Genomic DNA, 25,689 nt, shown 5'->3' with positions numbered 1-25,689 from the left:
GTACTTCACACTACAACTCTTAGGAACTTAGTAGTAATTATAAACAGATATTTATAATTATGTATTCCAAATTATATACGGGTCATAACGCGTGTTAAAGCTAGTGTAATATAAACTGCATAAAAACAGTGCTCCTGCAACAGTTACTTTCTAATTTTATTAACTTTGATTATAATTTTTAGTAGTAAATTCTTATTTTGGATTATTATATTAACAAGCAATTATGAATTAGGTTATCAAAAATCAATATAATTGTATAAAATTATCTCTTACTATGCTATTCCTTAGTATAGAAAGCAGGTAGCTGGAGGTATCTTGACTTGACAGGGTTAAATTATGTTTAAATTCAACAACATACAATATTATTATCGATACGTGCGGATAGACCACTTGAGGTCTATCCGCACGTTCTGATAATACGTCTAACGCTTCGTATTTTTTTCTCGTTCGTTCAATGAAATATTTTATAATATATCTAGCCATGTTTAGAAAGAACATTTAAAATTAATGTTTTATTGATTTTAATAAGGTTTTATTTTGGCAGCGTATACTTAGAATAAAATCTATTTTAGTGATAATTTATATTTAGCTTGAAATATATTTGAAACAGACACAATTACGTATATAAATAGACGTTATATCACATTCCAAGAAGAACCATAATTGATATACTTCAACAATCATTGTAACGGAACGACATGATGTTTTTTCTCTGTACGATTACATGAATTTTAACTTTTTAAATAACCAGCTGAGCGCAAGTCGAACTCGGAAATGGTTCCGTACAATATTTGAATTGATAGTTGGGAAGATCAATTATTTTATTTCAATTTCGTAATGATAAAAAGAATGAAATAAAAATATTTTTATTAGGTTCAGAATATATTTATTGCAAAATTAGATATTGCGAAGAAGCTTGAGGTCTAGAATATTAGAACAAATCGTGGAGTTAATGCATCAGCGAGACATTATACTTCCTAAACAGGAAATAATTCGTTATTATTTGTTGGACTTAGCAAAGCCACAAATGAATTCAATAGAATATGTATAAATTATGCCGTACAACGGTATCGAAGGCAACGATGGGTCCTTCTATGGAACGCTCCATACATATAACTAATGGCGTTACTGGAACGCATACAGCCAAGTGCAGCTCGCTCCACTAGCCCACATCGAGGTCAATGAACAGACTTTAAGATTAAATTGAAAATAGATCCAGCTTTTACTAATTTCTCCAAGACGAAGTGTAATTCTTGCAATCAAATATAAATTTAACATAGTACCTACATAATGTTTTAGTTCTGAGTTTAAGAAAGGTTTAAAAAAAAAAAAAGTTTTTTTTTTCGTTTGATCGCAATAGACTATATGATATTTAAATGGAAATGCAAATATTTCCTAATTTATAACATATATTACTACCATACTATGACGACTAACGAGTTACGTCTTTTTATATTTCACTCTATTGAAATTTTTTATAGATATTATAACATCATAACCGTCTTATTATTAAGTGCCTTTAAAGCTGTGCTTTATTGTAAAATGAACTATTTCTGTAGTAATTATTATTAAAATTAAATTGATAAAGTATTAAACGTTTGCTGTGAGCTTAAAACCACAGTTTTTTTAAATAATAACAATTGTAAATTTATTTTATTTCTAGTAGTACCTAATTATTGTCTAGAGTAATTCTAATTTGATTAAAAATAGTATTTTTCGTTTTACCCGAGATGGTTAAGTGGTTAAAAACGTGAATTACAATTTAAGATTGTGGGTTCAAACTCGTTATTATGTGTTTAATTTGAATTTATAATTGATCTCGTGCTTGGCAGTAAAGGAAAACCATTTATGTGTCGCATTAAATTTTGCCACATATATATATCCATAAAAATTATAAAAAAACCCGCTGTTTCTTTCGCTGGTTCTTTTCAGGTCTGAGGTGTTTATTTCCGAACCGGTGGTAGATTTATGACAATCAATAAGTAAGTGTAACTATTAAACATTGAATAAAGATTTTTGATTTTGATATTTGGACCCTTATTGCAGCAGCATGGTGTAAGAAAAGAGAAGGCCTTTGTTACTGTTCCAACACAACATAAACATAATACTTTATATCGTAATATTTATCGCTTCAAAAGTTATGGAGTCAGTTCAAAAAACAAACATAACTCCGAGGTGACTTTCTCCTGTAGAAAGTGACCCGCGCGTCGATAACGAGCTCTTGTCTGTGGGTGCTACAGGCGGACGTTATGCGCCTAAAATGAATTGGTTCTTAACCGATTTATGATAAAAAGATAATAAGCTTAAGTATAAAAAATGTAAAGGTGAATCACAATTTTTATATATCTAAGCCTGGATATGAAGGCTGATATCTTATTATTGTGGAATACACTAAATATTTTTCTATAACAGATAACGCTTGTGAAAGAATTATAGTAATAAGGTTAAAAAGCCGAGATGGCCTAGTGGTAAGAACGCGTGAATCTTAACCGATGATCGTGGGTTCAAACCCGGGCAAGCACCACTGAATTTTCATGTGCTTAATTTGTGATTATAATTCATCTCGTGCTTGACGGTGAAGGAAAACATCGTGAGGAAACCTGCATGTGTCTAATTTTACTGAAATTCTGCCACATGTGTATTCCACCAACCCGCATTGGAGCAGCGTGGTGGAATAAGCTCCAAACCTTCTCCTCAAAAAGAGGTGCGGAGGCCTTTAGCCCAGCAGTGGGACATTCAGAGGCTGTTACGGTTACGGTTAAAATATAGTATAAGTTAAGTTTTTATAATGTTTCTTTTAATATTAAACACAACATGTGCATAATTTTATTAAACGGTTTATGTAAAAAAGTCTCTCTTTCAGTATTTTTAGTAAGAAATCGCTGGTTAAATCATCATAATATAAAATGAAAGCGTTCCAAGATATTAAACGATAAATTAATTATTCCTGATCGATTTTCTGCCACGGAAGACAATTTCAAAGAGAAGCCACAGCATATATTCTAACTCTCATACGGCTACCAAATACGGCCGGAAAAGAGGCAGCAGACTCAGGATGATGATTTTAACTTCGTCTTAAGGCATTTGAGCTAGTCGAACGAGGCTGTTAATATTGAAACTTTGTATGTATTTTTACCAAATGTCTTAATTCGTGAATTCTTAATTACATCAATCCATTCATATTGTTAAGCAGGTTTGAGTAGATTGAATTATTTCTGTTAAATTGTGATTAAAATTGTTGCCAGACCTATCGCAAAACTATAATTTCTTGTGAAAATAAGCCGAATTTAATAGAATAGAATAAACATGAAAAGTAAACATTTTGGACCAATTCACGGCGTCCTTACTATATCCGAGATCAACGCTCTTTTGACGAACGTTCTAGAATTTACCACGATTGGAGCCTTTTCTTTGAACGGAATAAAATGATTTTCAAAAAAGGTGAACTAGTATGTAGTTTTTTTATTCAATTAAGAAATTATCTAATACAAATGCACATACATTTAAAACAAATGTTTATTATTTTACTATATGATTTTCCTTATTGTTCTTCTTATTCATTCATTTTCTTTCGTTAGACGTATTCTTATACTAATATAAGTACGTGACGCCACTTCCACAAAAGCGGTCAATTGCTTTCTCCTGTCCTTTACGAATCGTTTGCGAGTGAAAGAGATGGTCGCTTTCCTTTCTCGTCATACGTTTCACATTTCTCTGTGTTTGAGTTATATGGAATCAGTTGTAACACCGGTGTGGTTCGTTTTAGGGCTAGTGTTTCTAGTAATTATAATTTAATTGGCCGTGAACGCTCAAGCAGGTGACTGGTGGCGATCGGTTTCGACGATTTTGTGACACGTAATAGACGACAATTACAGAGTGAGTATCATAATTATAATTATTGTTTTAGAATTATTTAGTCGATTTTTTAGATTAAATTTTGGCTCATTCTATGTAATAATATGAAAAGTTTGTTTATAACTATAACGTTTACATGAAAAATATATTTAAAAAAAATAAGGTATTTGATTCTGCGTGATAGTAAAGACTTCAACGGGTTTCAAGTTATGTTAAGTAGAGCTTTTTCGATATATATAATAATAATATAAAAATGAAAATATATGTAATTTAGTTTTAAGTCGAGATGCATAAAACATATGAGTTTTACTTTTTGTAAAACATTATATGATATACTAACATGATAAAAATTGTTATTAAACATATGAAGCATAGAGGTAGCTTGAAACATTAATTCGCAAAATAATATTTGTATATGCGATTTCCTTTTCCCAAATTTCGTACAAATATAAATTTAGCTGAAATTTTGTATTTACATAAGGTTTTGATTTTTAAGTTTATCTATATATAAAGACACGTATATTTCATGAAATATGGGTAACTAACTATTAGAACCGAGCGAACCAAAATTGCACAGTTACTTACGATGAAAATAATATTAGCTACAAAAAAATAATGTCTATACAATTTTGTCTTCTTTTTGTTTTCAGGCAGGGGTTGGGGTCTTCAAAATGAAGCTCTCCCTTGTGTTTGAGCTTCTACTTATATTTGTTTTACTTGCATTTGCAGCCTCTAAGAATATAGGTAAGAAAATATGCAAGTTATATTAACAGTATTTATATTTTATATGAAGCGACACTAGCGACTTCCATTATTACTATTACGCAAATCTAATTAAAGTAATAAATTAAATATGTAATCATATTATACTATTAAATTTAATATACGCATAGTATCATACTATACTGTTGCGCATATAGATTTCACCAATGAAATAATAATAAAAATGGGTCAAGTATTTTATAAAAAAAGGTTTATTATATACTATGTTATTCCTGCTTCTTTATTTATATACTTCAATCGTTGCGTCAGAAAATCATTAATGATGGTTAATAAAAAAAAAATTAAAAGTAAATTAAAATTATGTATATTATAATAGATAAAGACGACAATGTAGACCCTGATTTGTTAGTAACAATCAGGTTTAAAACAGAAGTAAAAAATATTCCAAAACGATACAAGAAACATTTTTTTACTTATCAAGTAACTTTGTAAAATAAGCATTTATTATATAAGAGTATGTATAGTTCGCTTGCTAAATTCCATATATAAACTTCTTCCGCGTATTATCATGAAATTAAACAAAAACGTATTAAATATTTCAATTCATTAATTTTTTTCTCTTTTAAAGTCTAGCGTGACTAACAAAGTGGTCGGTTTGGGTTTTCTAAATTTAAGTTATCTGATTAATTATTTTAATGTATTGAATTTTAAATATAATATTTATATTTATTTTAATATTGTATTATTTAAATAATTATAAATAATAAATTTGAAATTCAAGTTAGTTTTCTATATTGTAAATTACAATATATTTACCAAAAAATAAAATAATACGAGGTATGCATTTTTGAAAAGAGATATAAAACAGATTATGCTTAGAAGTGTTTTACATATATTTTATAGCGATTTTTTTTTATAATAATATTTATATAACAATCAAAATATAATTTCACGTTTATGTTTCGGATTATATTAATCAAACAGCGAAAACTATACATCGCAATTATAGGCTAACTTATCATGCCATGATACAAATTCAGCGTCGCTCACTCCAACTTAACATTTAAACATAACATAAACATATCGGAATATATATAATAATAATAAAAACGTGTAACAAGAAATATTCATCTAAGCAAAACAATACGAATTGAATAATAAATTAAAGATTTTGATGAGAAAAAATTGGATATCCAAAATTTACCTTTATTATTTTTTGTTAATGCATTTATTACCATATTTTTTTCAATATTCATAAAAGTAAATAGTAAATTTGTATTTTTTACAATATTGTCTTAATTATTATTATTAAATTTACTGTTTTTTAGGTCATCAAAAGAACCATAAAAAAGACATTCAGAAAGCAAATGACGGCATATCGATAGAGGACAATAGTATCAACAAATACTGCAAGTGTTCAGAGGCGTACTGTAATTGTTGCAGAGATTTTGCAGTTCCTGTTCTAAATCTAAACGGACCAGGTATGATTAAGTACCATTGATATTATAGACAAACAACTATTTGAACGCTACTAAATAATTTATTTAATTTCGATATGTCTTTAATAATTTATAATAAATTTTGTATTTTTTCAGGATGTGCTTCGTTAATGTATTTGAATGGCGACAAAATGTCGGTTTCATTAAGTTTCGGCAACAAAGTAATTACAAATCGGACACTTTCAAGTGAGTCAAACAGAAATCATTTATAGGTCAAATATTTATATTGTGGCTGATTTTTTAATCGGCATTTAATTTTTATCAGAAAGTTGAATTGACATTTTTACAAATTGTCTATACAATAACTATCAAAACGTTAATATGATTGTAAAATCGAAGCGAATACAATATTTTTTTTATTTTTCTTCTTCTAGGTCGCAGACCTAGTCCAGTTTGCATGCCTCTTCCCGGAGGTATATCAAAGTTTTGTGGACGAGTGTATAATATTGCAAGAGCTGGAGAAGAATTCAGAGCCTGTCTTGGATTGGAACTTCAAGCTAAAAGTACTGTAGAAGCAGCAGTTAGAGTATCCTGCTTCAAGTTTGGACCGAGGGGTGTCATTTCTGAGCCTGCCGATCCATTGCCCCTCGTGCCCCAAGATGAGAAGGTTACTGATGACGACGATGATGATGACGACGACGATGATGACGATGACGATGATGCTTTTGGACTCGAGGCAGATGATGACGATGACGATGATGATGAAGAAGACGACGACGATGATGACGATGATGGTAAGTTTTTGCTGCAATATAATATATTTTATTTTTCTTCATGTTGTGAGCACTTTAAATGCTATGTATTATTTTTAGGGGGGCTTGATGCTGTCAACGACGTAGATAGTGCGGACTATACAGGTTTCAGCTTATTGGGTGAAGACCTGTTAGGAGGACTATTTGGCTCGACAGGTGGTAAAAAAACTAACAAAAATAAAAACAAGCAAGCACCATGGCCTTCAACTACAACAACGAGACGTCCCCGTCCCAATCGTAGAACCACGAGAATACCTACTACAAGAACTACTACACCAAGAACTACAGTCACACGGACAACTACTGTAAGGGTACGTCCTGTCAATCGTAGACCAACACGTAGACCCGTTCGACGACCGACCAGACGATCAACGACAGTTTCTACTACCTTAAATGTTGAAAGCACTACTTTGTCAACAATATCCACAACAATAGAGCCAGTAACTTTAGTGGATTCAAAAATTTCTATCAATGAGCCACTGAATAACTCTCAAAATGTTGAGGCGCATCAGGTAATACCAATAACTGAAAAACCTTTACCATCTTCTGTTTCAACGACCACAAAAAGTGACACTACCTTTGAAGATCCTGGCATAGAAATGTCTTTGGCTCATATTACTGGACAATTATCTATTTTGCCAGTTACTCAATTAATCCCTACGGACATGAAGGAGCCAAGTGCGCAAGTAGTTAATAATGAAGACATGAATTTCGAAAAAGTGGACACAGTTACATCCAAGCCGCATTCAACCATTCCTTTTGCTACTACAGTGGATGATGATAATGATGAGGAAATGATTCAAATAGTTCAAAGCCTGGATTCTCATTCGGAAGAACACGCTGCTGATAGTGAGAATGTAGTAGATCAAACAAGATCACACAAAATTGAACCAATCCACCATTATGAAGGACTTTCTTTGCCAAAAAAGAAGCATCGGGGAGGACAGTTCCGTTTAGGTGATTTTGATGTTTTGGATTTGACTGGCATTGGTGAAAGTGTTGGACACCAACTTGGAATATTCGGTAAACATAAAAGGCAAAATAAAAATAAAGTTTACAAACCTCAAAACATGAAAGGTGTTAATGACTATGACGACATGCTTGGACTAGATGCTTTAAGCGATTCAATTGATTTACCTGATATAGACGATTTGAGCAGAAAAGACAGAAGACGACAAAACAAAATGATGCGCGGATTATGGCCGCAATCATGAAAAAACTCTATTAGATCTTAATCTTAATTTATTATTTATTTCACCACCTTAATTTATTTTCATTGTAAATAGTTATCATATGTAAGAAATTATTTATTTTTTCAAAATAGTAAAAAATTAAAGATATTTTTTGTTTTATTACCTTTAAATAAATAGACAGGCAAAACTAATTGCTTTTGCTTTGAAAATATTTTTATAATTTTTTGGATAAGACACTACTAGTGTTTGAAATCATTTCATTATTAATAAATGCTTAAATGAAATTAAAAGTCTGATTTTAAAAGTTAGTCTAAATAAACAATAACTTTTGAATAATAAAGTTTTAATTTATTATAATACGTGTATACGATATCAACATGGAATGAATGCTCTCTATATTTTATTATAAAGTAACGATTTAGATCTATAGATTGAATGTTTTTGAGTTATTAAGATGTGTTAAAAAAAAGCTTTAAAATGTCTAGAAATCCTAAAGTTGATTAACAAAAAGCACACAGAGAAAATAATAAACGGCAAGAATTTACTATGCTTTAAAGTAAATATATAAAAAAATATTGAAACAAATTATAAATATCTTCTAAGGAAAAAGAAAATCGAAGCTCAATCTTTATCACAATCGTAAAAATCTAGAAGGTAGTCACTCAGTTGTCAACTTTTAAATACAATGTTTTTATAATATATATAGATTCTATATAGATTAGTTAGATTTATTGGCTATGAGATAATTTGTAGCTTACTTTATCATTTAACTATTTTTTTTACATTTAACTTCTAAAAATGTATACGACAACCTATATATTTCTGTACCCTTCTAGATGCAACGATTCGACTAGTCTTACAACAGAATACATGGAGTGTATATATATTTTACGGCGATAATTTTAATTCAGTTGCAAATAACTTGCAGTCGCTGCGCGTTCCCAATACCGAAAGTAGGAATCGATACTGTCATTTTAAGTGACCACTTTCTCCGGACCATACATTAAAATTTAAAACTTGTTTACTATGTTCATTGACCGTATAGCTAAAGTTAAACTCGGAACTCTGTTACTGGACAGCAGTTAAATAGATGGAAGTGTCATGCTTCACTAGCAATAACAATTGGAAAGCCTAGCGAAACTGTTGTTATTTTAATCTCCAATATATAACATGTCTTTGTCCCTTAAATTGTTGTTGTCAAGTATCTTAGTTTCGTTTTGCTCTGCAAGACATGGTAAGTATACAGAGAATTTTTGTATAATTAGGAGCGCAATATCTTATTAGTTGACTTTAATTATGCCATTAATAATACAGGTGATTTTATTTCAAACCAAGACCGATCATATGACGTTATAAACTTCAAAATACCGAAAACGATTTGGAAAGAAGCTTTAAACCCAACACCTGTCCTTAAATCTCCTGTTACTATAACTGTACCAATACATGTAGCTGAAGAAGAATATGAAAATGAGATTGAAGACATAGAGAATGAGGCAACTGAATTAAACGTCGTAGTAGATTCAACTTTAGTCACCGAAGCGCCAGTAGCAGAATTACCAGTAGTGGCTGTATCACCAGCAACAGCTAATGTGACACAAAAACCGGTACTACAAGATGAAATTACACAAGAGCCGACTCAGGAAGTGGATGGTCAAGTAACGAGGTTTCCATGCACTTGTGCTAACGGTCAGTGTGGTTGTTGTACGGGAACTATCCTGGAGCGATTTAGGATGAAAGCTTGTGGGAATATATCTTTTGAACCAAAAGACTTCGTTTTTGATGTAAGACTAACTGTTAATAACAATACAGTTGTTCGGAGACGAGTTTCAGGTATTGTTTTAATTATTTTCGTTTAATTTTATTGAATATATAAAAATAAGTAAACTAACATTTTTATTACTATTATAGCAAGTGACCCACCTCCAATTTGCTTCAATCCTAGAAGAGCACCATTTGTTCGCGTTTGCGCAGAAATCAGCAATATTCGCATCCGAAATGGAAATGCTTTTGCTTGCTTAGACATAAATGCAGATATTGGAGGGTTTCCGGTATACTCAGCTTCATTCAGATGTTTTGGGTAACAATATTGTGCATTTTTAAGTTAGAGATATAAGAATAAAATAATGAATGTAAATATGTTTTCAGCTTAGGATCATCTGGATTGCAAACTGGATTAAAACCCAAGCCTGTATCATCAGGTCCTAAACCAGTAAGCCTTTTTGGAAGTGGTAATAATAACAATGAAGGTACTTTACTTGATGCAGCTGGGTCGCTTATTGGTGGAAACGGTAATGGTATTTTTGGAGCCCCAGGAGGCGGCATTTTTGGTGGAGGAGACGGTCCTTTAGATGCTATAGGTAATGCAGTTGGGGACTTTTTCGGTGGTAGAGAAAATCAATAAATAAATTTGGTTTTGAAATAATTACATTTATTAAAATTGTTTATATACATTATTTAAGTAACTTATTTTAGTTTTTAATAAAACATATTATATTTTAATATTCGTTTTCTTTTCATAAATATTTCCTAAAATTTCAATAAAAAAACATTTCAATGATTGTACGGTCAAATTATTAGCATGTGAAGGTATATAAACCGTTGCAAAAGTAAAACAAACAGTATAGTATACGAAAGTGAAATAAAGCAAACGCACAATTATTCGATTATGCAATCATTTCTGTTTAACTTAAAAAAAACTCAGAAAGATTTCAGGGTTATTATTTTAAGTATTTACTCTATGAGAAAGTGTTAAGCTCATGTCAATGAAATTTCACTATCACCATTAAACCGGTTCAAAACTGTGCAGCGAATTGGGACATGTTTATTATTCAGACAACCGGCATTCGCATAGCTTCGTCTTAAAGTAAGCTTTAACATGAGTTCTTATACCGAAAATTGCGCGATTCTTATTGTTCTTCTGTTTTTTATCAATGTACAAGGAATAAGTAAGTAAACAAAAAAATATATGATTTGAACTTTTATTTTTTTTTTTAAACAAATTAATTTATCACCTTTATTTTAGCGCCATCAAAAGATGTTTACAACAGAACAAATAATAGTGTAAATGATATCGAAGTACCCGACAGTCCATTACTATTACTCGATCGATTAAATTTACGCCAACTCTCTACCATATCACATTATGGGAGGCAAAACCAAGATGTAAGCGTACAGAATTCTACAACATCAAGACGTTGTTCCTGCTATCTTGGAGTGTGCAAATGTTGCACTGGGTATCTGTTGGACTTAATTAATCAAAAGGCATGTATGAAAGTCACTTATCATCCAGGGGATTTTGCCTTTGATGTTGCTATGTCTATGAATAATAGGATTCTTTATGAGAGCTCCTTGTCGGGTAAGCAAATAGAAACACTGTCTTAAAAGTTATTGAAATTAATCACTCATTAAATTTACCAAACTATATTTGTTTTAGGCAAAAATCCAAGACCAATATGCATAAGTCCCCCAAGAATTCCGAATTTAAAAGTATGCGCTAAGTTTTACAATGTGTTTTTTCCTGGTAGAAACTTTCACTTTTGCTTAGCGATGTCTGGAAAATGGCGATCCTTCACGTTGTTTAACTTTGCTTTCGATTGTCTGAGGTATTTTTCATTATTAAATATTATTTAATGTGTTATATAATATTTTAAATCTTCTTATGGATTCAGAGATAGACAATTTGAATTGCTACTCGTATCTCTTGCAGGATGGGTGCTAACGGAATCGTTATGATAGGTCCTGAAGAAAATGGTGGAATATCGGTTCCTAACCCTCAAGGTGGTGTTGATGCAGTCATTGACGCTGGCGAAGATGATATTGAAGATTACGACGAAAATAACATTGTGCGATCCCTGCTTGAAATGTTTGAGGAATAACAATATTTATTCAGATGTATTTATTTATTGGAAAATGTGTTTGTTTTGGTGTTTAAGCTATAATAATAATTTATATAAATTAAGGATATATTAACTTATTAAATATATACATATATTGTTTTAAATTATTATTTAACTAAATACTCTGATCGCAGCGTAAGGGTTAGTATCATTAATTTCTCGTTAACGACTTCTCTCTAAGAAATTTTCACAATGAAAGAGAAAATGTTTCATCCAGTTAATAGATGGCTATTTAATGACGTTCGGTGGTGGTGTGTCCAGTGTGCGTATGCGCAGGAGTTTCTCTCTAGAAAGTCCCGCCAGCCAGTTGCGCTCATTCAGCGCATATCTTGCATACAAATCAAAACAAACCAACCTTAATCTATCTGTATTGACGTAACTTACCAACGTGTAGTCATTTGAATTGTATCCCTTGAGACGGCAACAATAGATAACAATACTGGACGTAAGAAAAATGAAAATGAGAGTGATTATTTTGTTTATAATTATTTGTTATGTGACTTCTGTTATCAGTGGTGAGTAATTGAAATTAAATATATTTATTAAATGTTAACTATCTGATATATTTTTTTGTTTGGTTACATGCTTAATAATAAATTAGTAAGTCTTTCATAATGCACTATATCTTATTTGTCAATTACATTAAATTAGACCAAATGATTAAATTTTGTTTTAGGTGAGTCATCAAAACAGCGAATTTTATACTTGGATACTATAAAAGAAGACAATGCTATGGATGTTACTGATTTCTCTGTTTATTACGATATAGAAACAAACAAGGTAACAGTTTTAACTCTTTATTTGATTATAAAATGTTCTACAATATCTTTTTAACTTTTATATGTATGCAGTTATGTCGGTAGTTATAACTGCCTCGTTGGTCTAGTGGCTTGATGTAGAGCAAACCCGGAGGTCCTGGGTTCAATTCCCAGGTCGTGCCAATAAAAAGTTATTGGGTTTTTCTGTCAGAAAATTCTAAGTAGCATCCCAGAGTCTGGAAGTTGGAAGTGTGTACACTCCTGTGCCTTGGAAAGAACGTAACACAGGCCCTGCGCCTGAACTCTTTCCGGTCGTTGCCGTCCCATCGGATTATGAGAATGAAGGAAGAGAGAGTGCACCTGTGTTTGCGCACACGCTTGTGCACTATAATATCTCCTGCGCAGTTGGCTAATCTCTCTTGAGATTTGCCGCCGTGACCGAAATCGGTCTGGAGGACATTATTATAAGGTATTTATAACGACAAGTTACGATATCTTTTTCAGACCATAAAACGAATGATGCCCAGACCCTGGTACAAGCCAGGCTGGCTATTAAGGCTACCTTTTAGAGGAGGTCCCTGCGAATGCGAAGGCTTGCAATGCAAGTGTTGCACTGGTGTTCGAATACAAGCTTTCAACTTTGATAGACGGAGTAAGAAATTTTATTTATTAATGGTAAATTAGAGAGATTAGAATCATTATATACATTTTGTGCATTTAACGGATAAATATTGTTATTTAAACATTTAAATTGTATTTTGATTGTTAATTATAATTTAACTTTTTTTATTTAACAATATATTAGGTCTTCGTTTTGAATACGAGAAGTGTTCATTGTACATACCCATACAAAACTTAATATCTCCTGCGCCGTTGGCTAGGATACCGTAACTCGCTTAGATAGACTTTTATATATTAAAAATAATTAATTTTTTATAAATATTTTTTATTACGTTTTACATTATTATTTTTTTAACGTTTATCATTATTTGCTTATTAACGACTTCTTATGTATACTACATAAAGTATATTACTGTGTGAGAAAACGATACATAATATATATGCTTTACATAAAAAAAGTTAAATTTCTAAAAAGTCCTTTAAACAACTACTTACTTGGAAGTTTACGCTTAATCACGTTTTATTTATTTTATTATCATTATAATATGCTATCCGCTCCAACTTCGTTAATTTTATATTCGTTGTTTTATTCGTTTATACCTACATCAAACATACCTATCTCTTTAAAAACTACAACGAAAAGTTCGTTGTGGTTTTTAAAATAACATTCTGTCTAGCCTAGGGCGGACTGGTAGCAAAAATTAAAAGACAAGCTGCCTGAATGCTTTTACAATGTTGTTTTGTTATGTTGATCAAAAAAGTATATTAAATTAAAACTTACCAAATGATCTTTGAATATTTAATAGTTAACTGCTTCTAAACGTGACGTGACAATTAAAATAAACTGTTTTCATTCGTATTATTTCAGCTTGCGCAACATTAACGTATGAACCTGAGGATTCTACACTTGATTTGGAAGTGATGATGAACAATGCCAGTGTTTTCAGGGATTCTTTTTCAAGTGAGCTGCAAATTGTGTTTTTTTTTTTAATTTGTTAATAATATTTTATGATCTGTATAATTTTCAAATACAGAAAGAAAAGTTTATATTTGAAATAAAAAGAAAAAATATGCATAGAATATATATATATTTTTAGCACGAAATCCACCGCCCTTCTGTCTACCGATACCGGTACCATATTTACCACCTGGATTGGTCGACATGTGTGTCAGACTATTTGATATTTCTATAGTGGAACAAAGGTTACATGTTTGCATGGATATGGACACGCGGATTGATAAGGCACCTGTTGTAGTAAGTTTTAAAATACATATTAGACATATATTTTATAAAAAAAAAACCATATAATACTGTTGTATATGAAGTACGATTGTACTAAAGAAGAACTCGAAGTGCAGACGAAGTCACAATATTAAAAAATATTATATATTCTACATACTGATCCCATAGCACACAATTTTATAAATAAAAAACTTTTGCATAGTATTTTTATATTGGTGGCAGTAGTCTTGTTCTCGGTCCATTTTCCAATTATTATGTGGCCGGACAATAAACAAATAAGGGATACAAAATCTCAGGTCCCATTGTTGTCGGCGCATTAATGGTGTATTAAGTGGTTTAAATACTGCTTACAGTGCCAGCTTCTGTAGGTGACAATTTATTATCAGGTGGCTTCTTTCCTATAGTCCCAAAATATAATATAATAAAAACAATATAATTATATTCATATAGCCATTTACTACATTACATTTACCTCCTGATACCTATGTGTTGTTGTGTATAAAAAATAAATCGAATTGAAAAAATTGAATATTTCTTTCATTTTCAGATTCTACATTTTGATTGCATGGACATGGGAGCGAGCGGCGTAGGACTATCAAAACCTGGTGGCGGTGGTGGTACTCAGCCTAATATTTCCCAAGATTCCTCGAATGTGACCACACAAGAACCAATACAACTAGATAGTGATGTATATGACGCCGTTACTGAAAGTGTGGATACAACAGAAAAAACTACATTTAAAAGCATCAAATATATTTAAATTTTAAATCAATTTTTTTAAAAGTATTGTAAGATATTTATTTCATGAAAAATAAAATGCTGGAAAGAGTTTTATTATTAATCATTTAAATATTGATTGATAGCATTCTATTATTTTAATTCTGAAAAAATATTTCGAATCTGTAAGATTTCAAGCAAATTACTACATATTACATCAAATTGTTCAACAGCTACAGCATAAATATATTTAAAAGGTGAAATTTGTTTCTAGGATCTAAGAAATGAGACTCTACGTCGCTTAATAATAAATTCCTTACGTTGATCTGTTGATAAATTGAACGGTCTCTATGTAAAAATAAATAAAGTAACTACTTTAAATAACGTATTTACGTAAAGTAGAAATAATTAAAACACACATAAGAACACACACATAAGAATTAAACACACAAAGTTAAAGAAATAATTTAATAACAGCCAAAATAAATTTTAGTCTTTCTTTCTTTCTTCTTGCAAAAAGAAAGACTGAAATTTAGCAAGTCTACACTCCATATTACAAAAAAAAAGTCTGTTTCCAAACGTAATTTAAGAGTTGGGTAACACTAAATGTTCCAGTACCTACTTATACCTACCTAATCGTTAGACAATATCTGTCATTTCTTGACTACTAAATGTCAAATGCGGTATCTTAAACTTGACCCTAATATTGATTGTTTTCTAGATATATATAACTAAAATTAAATGGTAATATATTTTCTTGATTATAATACATTTTAGTTTGCTTCAAAAATGGGTGATACTGATGATTTTTTCGATGGTGACGGGTTAGTAATGTGATGCATGCTTTTATTTTATTCCTACTTTATCTCTTGTTTCATTTAAAATTAAACCTTTTTTTCACAATTTTATGTACACCTTTAATTGATTTTGTCAGAGTTTTTTAGAAATTTCTAATTAAAATGTTAAATATTTTTGATAAGTTCTTTAATTGCTTAACTATTTTTACTCTTCTGTTCCTCCCATGCTCTTGCTCTGTATTCTAACACTATATGCAAAGAGTCACACAAACAGTGTACGAATAAGGTATATATTTTTTAATACTGAACTAAAAACATTTGTATTATGTTGCTTATCCATAACATTATTACTGTTATATTAATATAACTTTGAAGTTTAGTCTTTTTTATTATATTTGTATCCATTTTTAATGAATATCATTTTGTACTATAGTTTTATTGTATCCATAGGTTTATAAATATATTATAGTATTTGCTTTTTTTTATTTCATATTATTTTTATTGTAATGTAAATACTATCAATTTACAACAAATATTTGGGGAGGGCTTAATTTGGTCATGTTATGTAAAATTAACATAGTTACATTATGTATTATATGCATACATATTCGAATCATATTAGGAATAATAATTGTCATAAATTTGAATTAAATAAGCATAACATTAATAGGATGTGTTGAATTATAAATTTTGGTATAAATTTTTACTTAACTGTGTACATAAAAACCTTTACAGGACAATGGAATCTTTACCAACATCACCTGAAGTCACCTACAACTGGGTTGATATTACAACAGATTTTTTTAAAAACATTCAAGGTATGTTCATTAAAAAAAATGGTTTTTGGAGTAAAAGTATGTAAATGAAATAAAATACAATTAAATATGCTTCCAGATCTTCAATTAGGCGAACTATTGCATGATGGACATCTATTTGGTTTATTCGAGGCGATGTCGGCCATTGAAATGATGGACCCCAAAATGGACGCAGGAATGTTATGTAACAGAGGCAATCCGAAGCCACTAAATTTTCAGCAGGCTGTTTTGGTGAGATTATGTTATACATATTTATATACTGCATATGTATATGTTAGTTAAAATATTACTATATCAGAATTATTCAATGGAAAAATTTCTTGCCATTATTATATTTTTTAAATCATATTAGTGCTTTCTAAAGTTGGAAATAATTAAAGCCAAGTGTATTTGCGAGATATTTTTCAATGATAATATATCACTACTAAGTCGCTTTACATTTGTGATGTGCAATATATTATCTGTCGATGATGATTAACACACATATATCTTCTTGAATACACAATTAAGGAACACAGATAATTAAACATATTTTATAAATTGTGTGTGGTTGTGTGGCTTCTAAAATTTGTAAATATCAGTCCATAAATTTGTTTTCAATGAACAAACATATTTTGGCGAGCAATCTACATTGAAGTATAATTATATGTGCTATATGACTGTTTTGTGTGAAAGAAAAAGTCAAATTTTATTTTATTTTTTCAGAGTGGCAAATTAAAGATAGATGACTTGGAACCAAGTGAAATTATAGGAATCATAGATGCAACAGTAGCTTGTATTGTTTCCTGGTTGGAGGGACACTCTCTAGCACAAACTGTATTCACTAATGTTTATTTACACCAACCTCATTCAATTATAAATAGTCCATTGAAAGCATATTGCATCGCTGTCTACAAACTCCTGGATTGTATAAGAGACTGTATAACGAAGTAAGGAATTTACAATGTATATAACATTTTATTCCCCCCTTCTAGTATTGATAATAAAAACCTAATTTAATTAATGGATTATTATTGGTTCTATCGCAACTTTTATTTTGAGAATTAAAAAAAATTTATTTATTCATAACTTAACATTAACTACAAAATAACACTTAATATATTGTTGAATTTACTAATCTTCTTTAGTATTTCTCTATATTTTCAAATATAAAATTATACAAATCTTAAGGAACTATCTTAAGGAACTACTATCCATCTATACCAACTTACAGATGTGAAATAAAAGTTCGTGTAAAAAGTAGATATTTATATATTAAATTGATTATTTACAGGGCACAAGTGTTTGAAGAGGAAGATTTTCTTCCTATGGGCTACGGTTATCGTCTTGGTTCAAATCTTCAATCAGGAAACCAACATGATGCCAGCTTAGAAGTCAGTGAACAGAAGTGTATATCAATGTTACGTGAACAGGAAGAAGAGCTTAATAAAAAAGCTAGAAGTCAAGAAGATGAGGTATATTTTCATTTATTTATTTGTAATTTACACACACACCCCTATCAATGTGTTCTTTTGTGTTGGTCCTTCTTACACACAGAGAAAAAAATTGACTTAAAATATACTCAAAACATTAAAAATGCTCTCACATTGTCTATCCTTTGATGAACTAACAATTGCTTACTTATCAATAATTATAGTTATTAGGTATTTATTATAATTATTAATTTAATAAATAAGGTCAATGAATGTAGCAACGGCAAAATATTTTGTTTAATAAAAAAAATATGGTTTTGTGTTTTGGTAAAGAATGGAACATTTTTTCTCTGATATGATTATTATAATTGTTTTCAAAAGGTGCAAATGTCTGCTACTTAACACCCTTCTCTGAAGGAGTGAGGAGCTTCCACAGCAATGATTCGTGCAAATTCAAGTGGCAGAAATTCTGCTAATGATGCATTCTTTATTGCTGAAAATGAGATGAAGTATATGAAACAGTGATCATTAACAGCTTCCACCACCTCCTCCACCTCCCAAGACAACATCTTTGCTTGAGAAGGTTTTGGAATTTATTCCTCCATGCTGTTCCCATGCAGGTTAATGAACTTATGTGTCAAAATTTTATTGACATTACACACATGTAGAATTCCTCACAATGTTTTTGATAAATAATAAACACAAAAAATCGGTGGCTTACCGGGGCTTGAACCCGTAATCACTGGTTACTGTTCTTACCACTGGCCCAGTGGCTCGGCACTTTTATAGTAATTTTATGCATTGATTAAATTTTATTTTCAGGCTAATAACTTATGGGCTGCATTAGCGGCCAGAATACGATTTACGAGGATGTTCTATCAAGCGCTGCTCTTAATAACAAAGAGGGATTCCCAGTCCGGCGCGGATTGTGTTGCTCTATTGAACGGCTGCTCTGAAATGATGAAGGTCATTATAAAGACTGCTAGTAAAGGAACACAACCGCTTGAAAACCGTAAGTGATTGTAAACATTTTGATAAAGTTAAATCCTAGACTAATTCTTGGAATGGTGGTATCTTCCATGATATCATAAATTAAGACAATCAATGTTTTCAGTAGATATACCCAACCCAATGGGTTTTGAACCGATGATAAACCAGCGCCTCCTACCGCCGACGTTTCCTCGATACACGCGCATCAAGCCGAGACTCGAAGCGTTGCATTACTTCGACGATCTCGTCACTAGACTCCGACACGCATGGAAGATTAAATCGTGCACGAATTTTCACACCGCATTGGTAAGTAATGAATATTAACATTTGACGATTTTTTTTGGCGCACTGGTGTTTAATTCGTACCAAATATATTGTATTTGTGATATAAAATAATTTAAAAAATAACAGCCTCAAATGCCTTACTGATTGGGTAATGCTGCTCCATTGCGGGTTGGTGCACATCTGCCCGATTTCCACTCATACAGGCTTCCTTTCATGCATATCAATTCAATACTACAATGACTAATGGTTTATTCAAGAATGGTCATCAATTGAGGACTTAAGTGCCTCACTCATATTGTGGAGTTGAACAAAATCTTTAGGGGGCTAGGCATTGGGCTGGCAGCCAGAAGCAAAAGGGTACCAAGTCCATTATACAACTACCACACAGCGCCAATAAATAATATTATATAAGGATAGTAAGTACATAATGAGTGATATGAAACACTTTAATCTTAACTTCTTTTTTAGGACTTTTTCATGGAGTTCAGTCGTCAACGTGCATGTATACTCTCTAGATCTGCTCTACAGTTGCTTTACCTGAGTCCATCCCCAGCGATAACGGCCTCTATGGCTCAGAGTAATGTCAGCAGTCCTCAAGGACGGCAGCGGCCTCAGCATGCCTTTATTGAAATCCTGAGAGAATCTGTAAAGACATTTGTAAATCCACCGGCACTCGCCCTGAAGCCAAGCAGTGGACCGAATCCACCAGTAAGTTTGTCTTTTTGCAAAATTTCATCATAATAACATATTTATAAGATCTTTATTGTGAATCAATACCATAGATTATATATAATTTGAGATTTCAATCAATGATGCAATCAGTCAAAAGTATTTGCTCCAACTCTTGCCTATTGGTATAGATTTATAGGTTTCCAAAAAAATATATAGTAATGAAAGCTAAAAAAAAAATAATAATAAAAAAAATAAACTCCACGGCGGGGAATCGAACCCCGGTCTCCCGCGTGACAGGCGGGGATACTTACCACTATACTACCGAGGATTGTGAAGTTAGTTGCTAAATTCTCGTTCCGATTCAGCAGCCACTGTCAATTTATTTGAAAAGCTCAGTAACTTTTATTGTTTCAGTGATCTATTTTTATGAGCAAATGAAATACAATATTATACATTAGTTATCGGCGGCGCGGAATTATCAACAATCAATTCAAAGACGCAAAATTATTTACTATAGTACAAAAATAAGAACACCATGTGATGTAATTATATAATAATATGTATGTTTTGATATATATATAATATTCGAAGTCGAAATTAACGGAGCGAAACAAAAATCTATGAAGCTCTGTAACATATGACTTAATAATATTTACTTAATTTTTCATACTATTTTCGTTTTAGGCTCGAGAGTTCGTCGAGAATTTCCTGGTGCGCTGTGTGCGGCCGTTCGCGGTGCTGGTGCAGGTGTGCGGGCACAACCGCGCGCGGCAGCGGGACAAGCTCGCACTGCTGCTGGACGACTTCGCCGCCTTGCAGGAAGAGGTCGCCTACCGCTATTATATTCGTCTATCCGTAGTGGGAGTAGAACCGAATTTCAATTAGTCATTTCGTCAGAAAAAAAGGCATATAAATACATATGAATCGATAAAGCTAATTTTTGGATATGTTGTAGAGGAGGCTCAAAATAACTTAACTTCAAATTGTCGACCAATATTTTCTATTAAACTTCAACCGGTGTGCTCGTAGGCGGAGAGCGTGGACGCGCTGGTGGGCGGCGCAGTAGGCTCAGCTCCACGCGCGTGCTTCGGCACGTGGATCCTGTACCACGTACTGCGCGTCATGATCGCCTACCTACTGTCCGGCCTGGAGCTGGAGCTGTACAGCGTGCACGAGTACCACTATATCTTCTGGTGAGAACATCATTGTTACCATAGGTCACTTTTTAATATCCAGGGTTAGAATTTGATAATCGTAATTATCGACCCCACTTGGCTACAGGTGATGTTTCTAAATAATTCAAATATAAAAATGTACTTTTCCTATAGTATATTCCGTCTATGTGGAACAAAGTTAAATTTTGATTAAGTGTGTCTATCACTTATGTCAGTAAGTTCTGACATTGCCGAAGTAAAGCTAGAATCTACATGTAGTGGCAAGAAAATTAAATTTCAAGACAGATAGATATGATAGTGACATAGCGAATACAGATTAAAAAAATCTCATTTAATATCATTTAATATAAAAAAAATCGTGTCTAAAATCAGTGCAAGAATTGGGTTAATTTAATGATTTTTTTTTTAAACCAAACGTGGTTTGTTTTTTGGTTATTGTTTTATTGTATATTTTAACCAAAAGGACTTGATCCTTTTGGTTAAAATAAACAATAAAATAAAATATGACAGTTATCAAATAAGTTGTTTTGTTTCTCTCATGCTTTTAACGGTTAGTGTGGCGCGAGCACTGTAGCGCTACTTCCGAAGGGTGCCTTTTGAAGTGTAGTATTGCTACGCAGGTACTTGTACGAGTTCCTGTACAGCTGGATGGTGTCTGCGCTGGGGCGCGCCGAAAACCTATCGGGGGAGCGCAAGGACCCCAAACGGATCGCAGCCCGCAAGAAGAAACGCAGCCGACCGTACGCCAGGGAGGGCCTCATGTGTCAGGTCATGCAGAACATGTGCGGCGGGTACTTTAAGGTAGGACTTCCATAGAGATGCCAACTGCATACTTTTATACTAGTCTTATCCCACGGTTTCGCATGAGTTAAATAAAAATGATATACATGTTTGTACTCTTCTCATTAACTTAGACAAGTTAGGCTTATACAAGTTAGGTTAAAAGTTAGTAAGTAAGTAGGTTAGCTGTTATCTTTCTCCGGACAATGTTTGGTCACGTGACATGTAAAATATTTAAGTAATTTGTACATATTTTTAAGTGTTTTCTACAAATTATATAACTTATCTAGGCCCGCTGAACAACTTGTCAGTTCGATGACATTAATTGTTATTTACGTTATATATGTATATTGAGAGTTGTATTTAAAAATGTGTTCATTAAATATTTTATTGTTAAAAATTAACTTATTTGTAGGATGTTTGTACAAGCGTTTTTAATTTTTTTTTTTGTTTAAAAAAGTATTGTTATCACAATTCTTTTTTAAACAAAAAAAAAAAACAGTGAAAATTTGAATTTAGAACGAGAATTTGCGATACCAAATTACCTATCAAGGATATGTGTTCCTTATGCCGTCTATACTCCGTGTGTGTGTACTGTGTGTGTATTTGTGTATATACTTGATGCAATCGCTCCTTTTTAACATTTGGATGTATATTTTTATTTATTTAGAATCATGTTTGTTAATTTTTTTTTTACTTATTTCTACTGTTTTAATTGTGCAATATGTTTAAATTAACGTTAAACATATATTTTCACAGGCTCTAGTCGCTTTTAAACTGCAAGGGAAGATCCGGCAGCCGCAGTCGGAGTTCGACAACGAAGCGGTTCGCTACAAGCATAGATTCGCGCCGCTCTCAGTACTCACTCCCCCGCAGGTTCATTACCACGAGTTCTGTGAAATGACGCAGCCATTACAGTGAGTGCTATGTGTACTTGTAGTTCTCTGAGTAAAAACGGCTTGCCACCCACGCACCAGTTAATCCACCGCCAAACATTAGGACAATAGGGATGTTTTAGGTACCATTGTGCAGTGACGGTTTAAAGAATAGTTTATAGAACAAAATTTCTTATGGTGCGGACTTATAATGGGAGAGACCAATTTCTACCAGGTGGCCCATTTGCTCTTTGAAAACATCGCTACGGATGAGTTTTTAAAGCCTATAAACTAAGACTTAAAAAAATTTTAAAAATGTAGTACTTCATTCGACTTGTAAAAGATTTTACAGAAACATAAATGGACCAAGTTTTCTATTTAATATTAATATTTTTTACAGATATGAAAATCCTATAATTCTGTATGTAGCTGGATGCAAACATTTCCAGCAAGCGAGAACGTTTTTAGAAACGATCACAACACCGGACCAGGAGGTATGTAAATAATAAATAGACAACATTTCGGTTTCTAAACGTTAACTGCTCTATTGTAATTGTATGCTTATAGTATAGTCTGGATTAATCTGACATTTAAATCCCAGGAACTGCAATATTTTACAATACCATAAACTTGTTTAATAGAAGAGTGACTTTGGACATTTTTGAAGTGAAACCTCCTAGTAGGAATAATGAATCCTCCTCCTAGGGTGTATTATCGAAAATACTGGTAGTAGGGCTTTGCGCAAGTTCGTCTGGGTAGGTACCACCCACTCATCAGATATTCTACCGCAAAACAGTAGTACTTGGTATTGTTGTGTTTCGGTTTGAAGGGTGAGTGAGCCAGTGTAATTACAGGCACAATAGGCATTTTAGTTAGCCAAGGTTGGTGGCGCATTGGCGATGTAAGCGATGGTTAACATTTCTTACAATGCCAATGTCTATGGGCGTTGGTGACCATTTACCATCAGGTGGCCCAATTAATCGTCTGCCTACCTATACATTAAAAATAAATCGTTAGGTAGCAAGACAGAGATAGCTATATAATTTATGTTTCACTTCTACGTGTACGGTGTTGTAACCGCGTTTTTTTATTTTACTATCAACTGTTTCGTTTCAGGTAACCGATCTTCTGAAAGTGGCAAAAACCAACTTTGTAGTGTTAAAATTGTTAGCCGGCGGTCACAAGAAGGATTCGACGACGCCTCCTGAATTCGATTTCTCTGTGCATAGACATTTTCCTATAATAAAATTAGTGTAATGAATTTTATATGATAAACATTTTTACTCTCTTTAACACATTTTATACAAATGATTTTTTATATGGAGAGTAAATTCAATTGGAAAAAAAAATTATATAATAATTATAAATTATTTATAATTATGGAGTTTTAGTTCAATTACTTGAAGGGCATAGTGGACGGTGTAATTGTACATATACTGTATTAGTAACGTGTTTAAATAAATATTATTGTGAAAATATATATATAATACTATGAAATATAATATTGCAAAAATGTACTTGTTTTTTTTTTATAAATACCCATTTTTAAGTTATATTAAATGCTGTTTCGGTTTTTCATGGACTCATGTATATTTTTGAAGTAAGAAATAATCGATTTTTTAGTTATATCCTAATTAATGAGAGATAACATTTTTGATTTACGAATATTAAATTGAAATAATAATTAATATGTTATGAAAGATTAAAACAGTATTTTTTTTTGCTGGCAACAAAATTTTATGTTGTGAAACAACATAAAATGTCTCTGTTTTAATGTAGTGATGTAATCTCATGATTTTCATTAATTACATTATTATATAATATTAAATGGTTAATACTTTAATTGTAGACATTTTCAAGACAATTTTGGATTATCTTTGGCGTATTATTATAAATTATTTTGCGGTAGGTTTGTTTGTTATTTTTTTCAAAGTATTTATAAACTTTGGCACTTCACGCCATTGAACAATTATCTTAGTCGCGGTAAAAAAAAAAACATTAATTCGTGACTTGATGTTTATTAAGTGACGTGTTGTTGGTGTCTTATTTTTAGAATATACAAAACATAAATGAATGCTTAAGCACTTTTAATGGGCTCGATAATAACCTACAAATAATTTAAAATTGTTTTTTGTTGTCAGGCCAAATAATCTATTATGACAATAACCCCCGTTTTAGGATTCATGAAAACAAGTTTATCTGTGTATTACTAGTATTTCTTTTTAAGAGCGCGTCTAAAGCTAGCAAAATTTCAAATGTCACCCGCGTGTTCCTCACAAGCCCTTCTTAACACGCGATATCATTTCAATGCATTTATATTCAAAACGACCATCAGTATTAAATTTAGTTTTATATCTTTGTTGTACATATTTTACAAATTATTGTGAAGGATATCATACAGTTCTTTTAACTATACTATGGTAATTGACAAAGCGCTGTCAAATTTTTCCTAGTCCTCGTCTCAACAGCGCCGCAGCGACTAAATAATTAATGTTTGAAATATAAGTGATATGTGACAGGAGACGAAAATATTTTTATTATAAAAATAAAACGAAACGGTTTTTTAAAAAAATCTTGATTGGCAATCCATTTTTATTAATATAATTCATTGTACAAACAGACTTAAAGTGA

General features: G+C 31.8%; 4 protein-coding genes and 1 non-coding gene across 7 annotated transcripts; 4 read left to right on the top strand and 1 right to left on the bottom strand.

The window, feature by feature from the left end:
* Positions 1-4,526: 4,526 nt before the first annotated feature.
* LOC126770781 (uncharacterized) lies at positions 4,527-8,043 on the top strand. The gene is made up of 5 exons (XM_050490340.1): positions 4,527-4,599; positions 5,907-6,059; positions 6,174-6,263; positions 6,452-6,811; positions 6,890-8,043. Exons 1-5 carry the CDS (start codon positions 4,527-4,529, stop codon positions 8,041-8,043), a joined length of 1,830 nt encoding a protein of 609 aa, XP_050346297.1.
* An 849-nt stretch (positions 8,044-8,892) lies between these two features.
* LOC126781351 (uncharacterized) lies at positions 8,893-10,423 on the top strand. The gene is made up of 4 exons (XM_050506302.1): positions 8,893-8,899; positions 9,337-9,852; positions 9,931-10,099; positions 10,168-10,423. The coding sequence occupies exons 1-4, from the start codon at positions 8,893-8,895 to the stop codon at positions 10,421-10,423; spliced, it is 948 nt and encodes a 315-aa protein (XP_050362259.1).
* Positions 10,424-10,897: 474 nt separating this feature from the next.
* LOC126781344 (uncharacterized) lies at positions 10,898-11,897 on the top strand. Its single transcript, XM_050506290.1, has 4 exons — positions 10,898-10,967; positions 11,045-11,377; positions 11,456-11,624; positions 11,729-11,897. The coding sequence occupies exons 1-4, from the start codon at positions 10,898-10,900 to the stop codon at positions 11,895-11,897; spliced, it is 741 nt and encodes a 246-aa protein (XP_050362247.1).
* A 4,008-nt stretch (positions 11,898-15,905) lies between these two features.
* On the top strand, positions 15,906-24,522 carry LOC126770904 (N-alpha-acetyltransferase 35, NatC auxiliary subunit). 3 transcript variants are annotated; one of them, XM_050490530.1, is made up of 14 exons: positions 15,906-16,001; positions 16,790-16,872; positions 16,949-17,100; positions 17,575-17,798; positions 18,143-18,323; positions 19,104-19,293; positions 19,396-19,577; positions 20,025-20,264; positions 20,913-21,053; positions 21,258-21,421; positions 22,024-22,204; positions 22,943-23,100; positions 23,459-23,552; positions 24,175-24,521. In XM_050490530.1, exons 2-14 carry the CDS (start codon positions 16,794-16,796, stop codon positions 24,313-24,315), a joined length of 2,127 nt encoding a protein of 708 aa, XP_050346487.1. In that variant the 5' UTR covers positions 15,906-16,001; positions 16,790-16,793; the 3' UTR covers positions 24,316-24,521. The 3 variants fall into 3 exon arrangements, with proteins under 3 accessions (XP_050346487.1, XP_050346474.1, XP_050346480.1); XM_050490517.1 differs by having other exon boundaries at positions 15,912-16,081; positions 24,175-24,522; XM_050490523.1 differs by having other exon boundaries at positions 15,915-16,081; positions 19,399-19,577.
* Trnad-guc (transfer RNA aspartic acid (anticodon GUC)) lies at positions 20,485-20,556 on the bottom strand. Its single transcript has one exon. It is a non-coding gene; the product is annotated as a tRNA-Asp (tRNA).
* Positions 24,523-25,689: the final 1,167 nt, after the last annotated feature.

This window comes from Nymphalis io, chromosome 1 (assembly GCF_905147045.1).
Source record: "Nymphalis io chromosome 1, ilAglIoxx1.1, whole genome shotgun sequence".
Lineage (NCBI taxonomy): Eukaryota > Metazoa > Arthropoda > Insecta > Lepidoptera > Nymphalidae > Nymphalis > Nymphalis io.
Note: the sequence above shows the minus strand (reverse complement) of the source record. Positions and strands in the feature narration are given on the sequence as shown.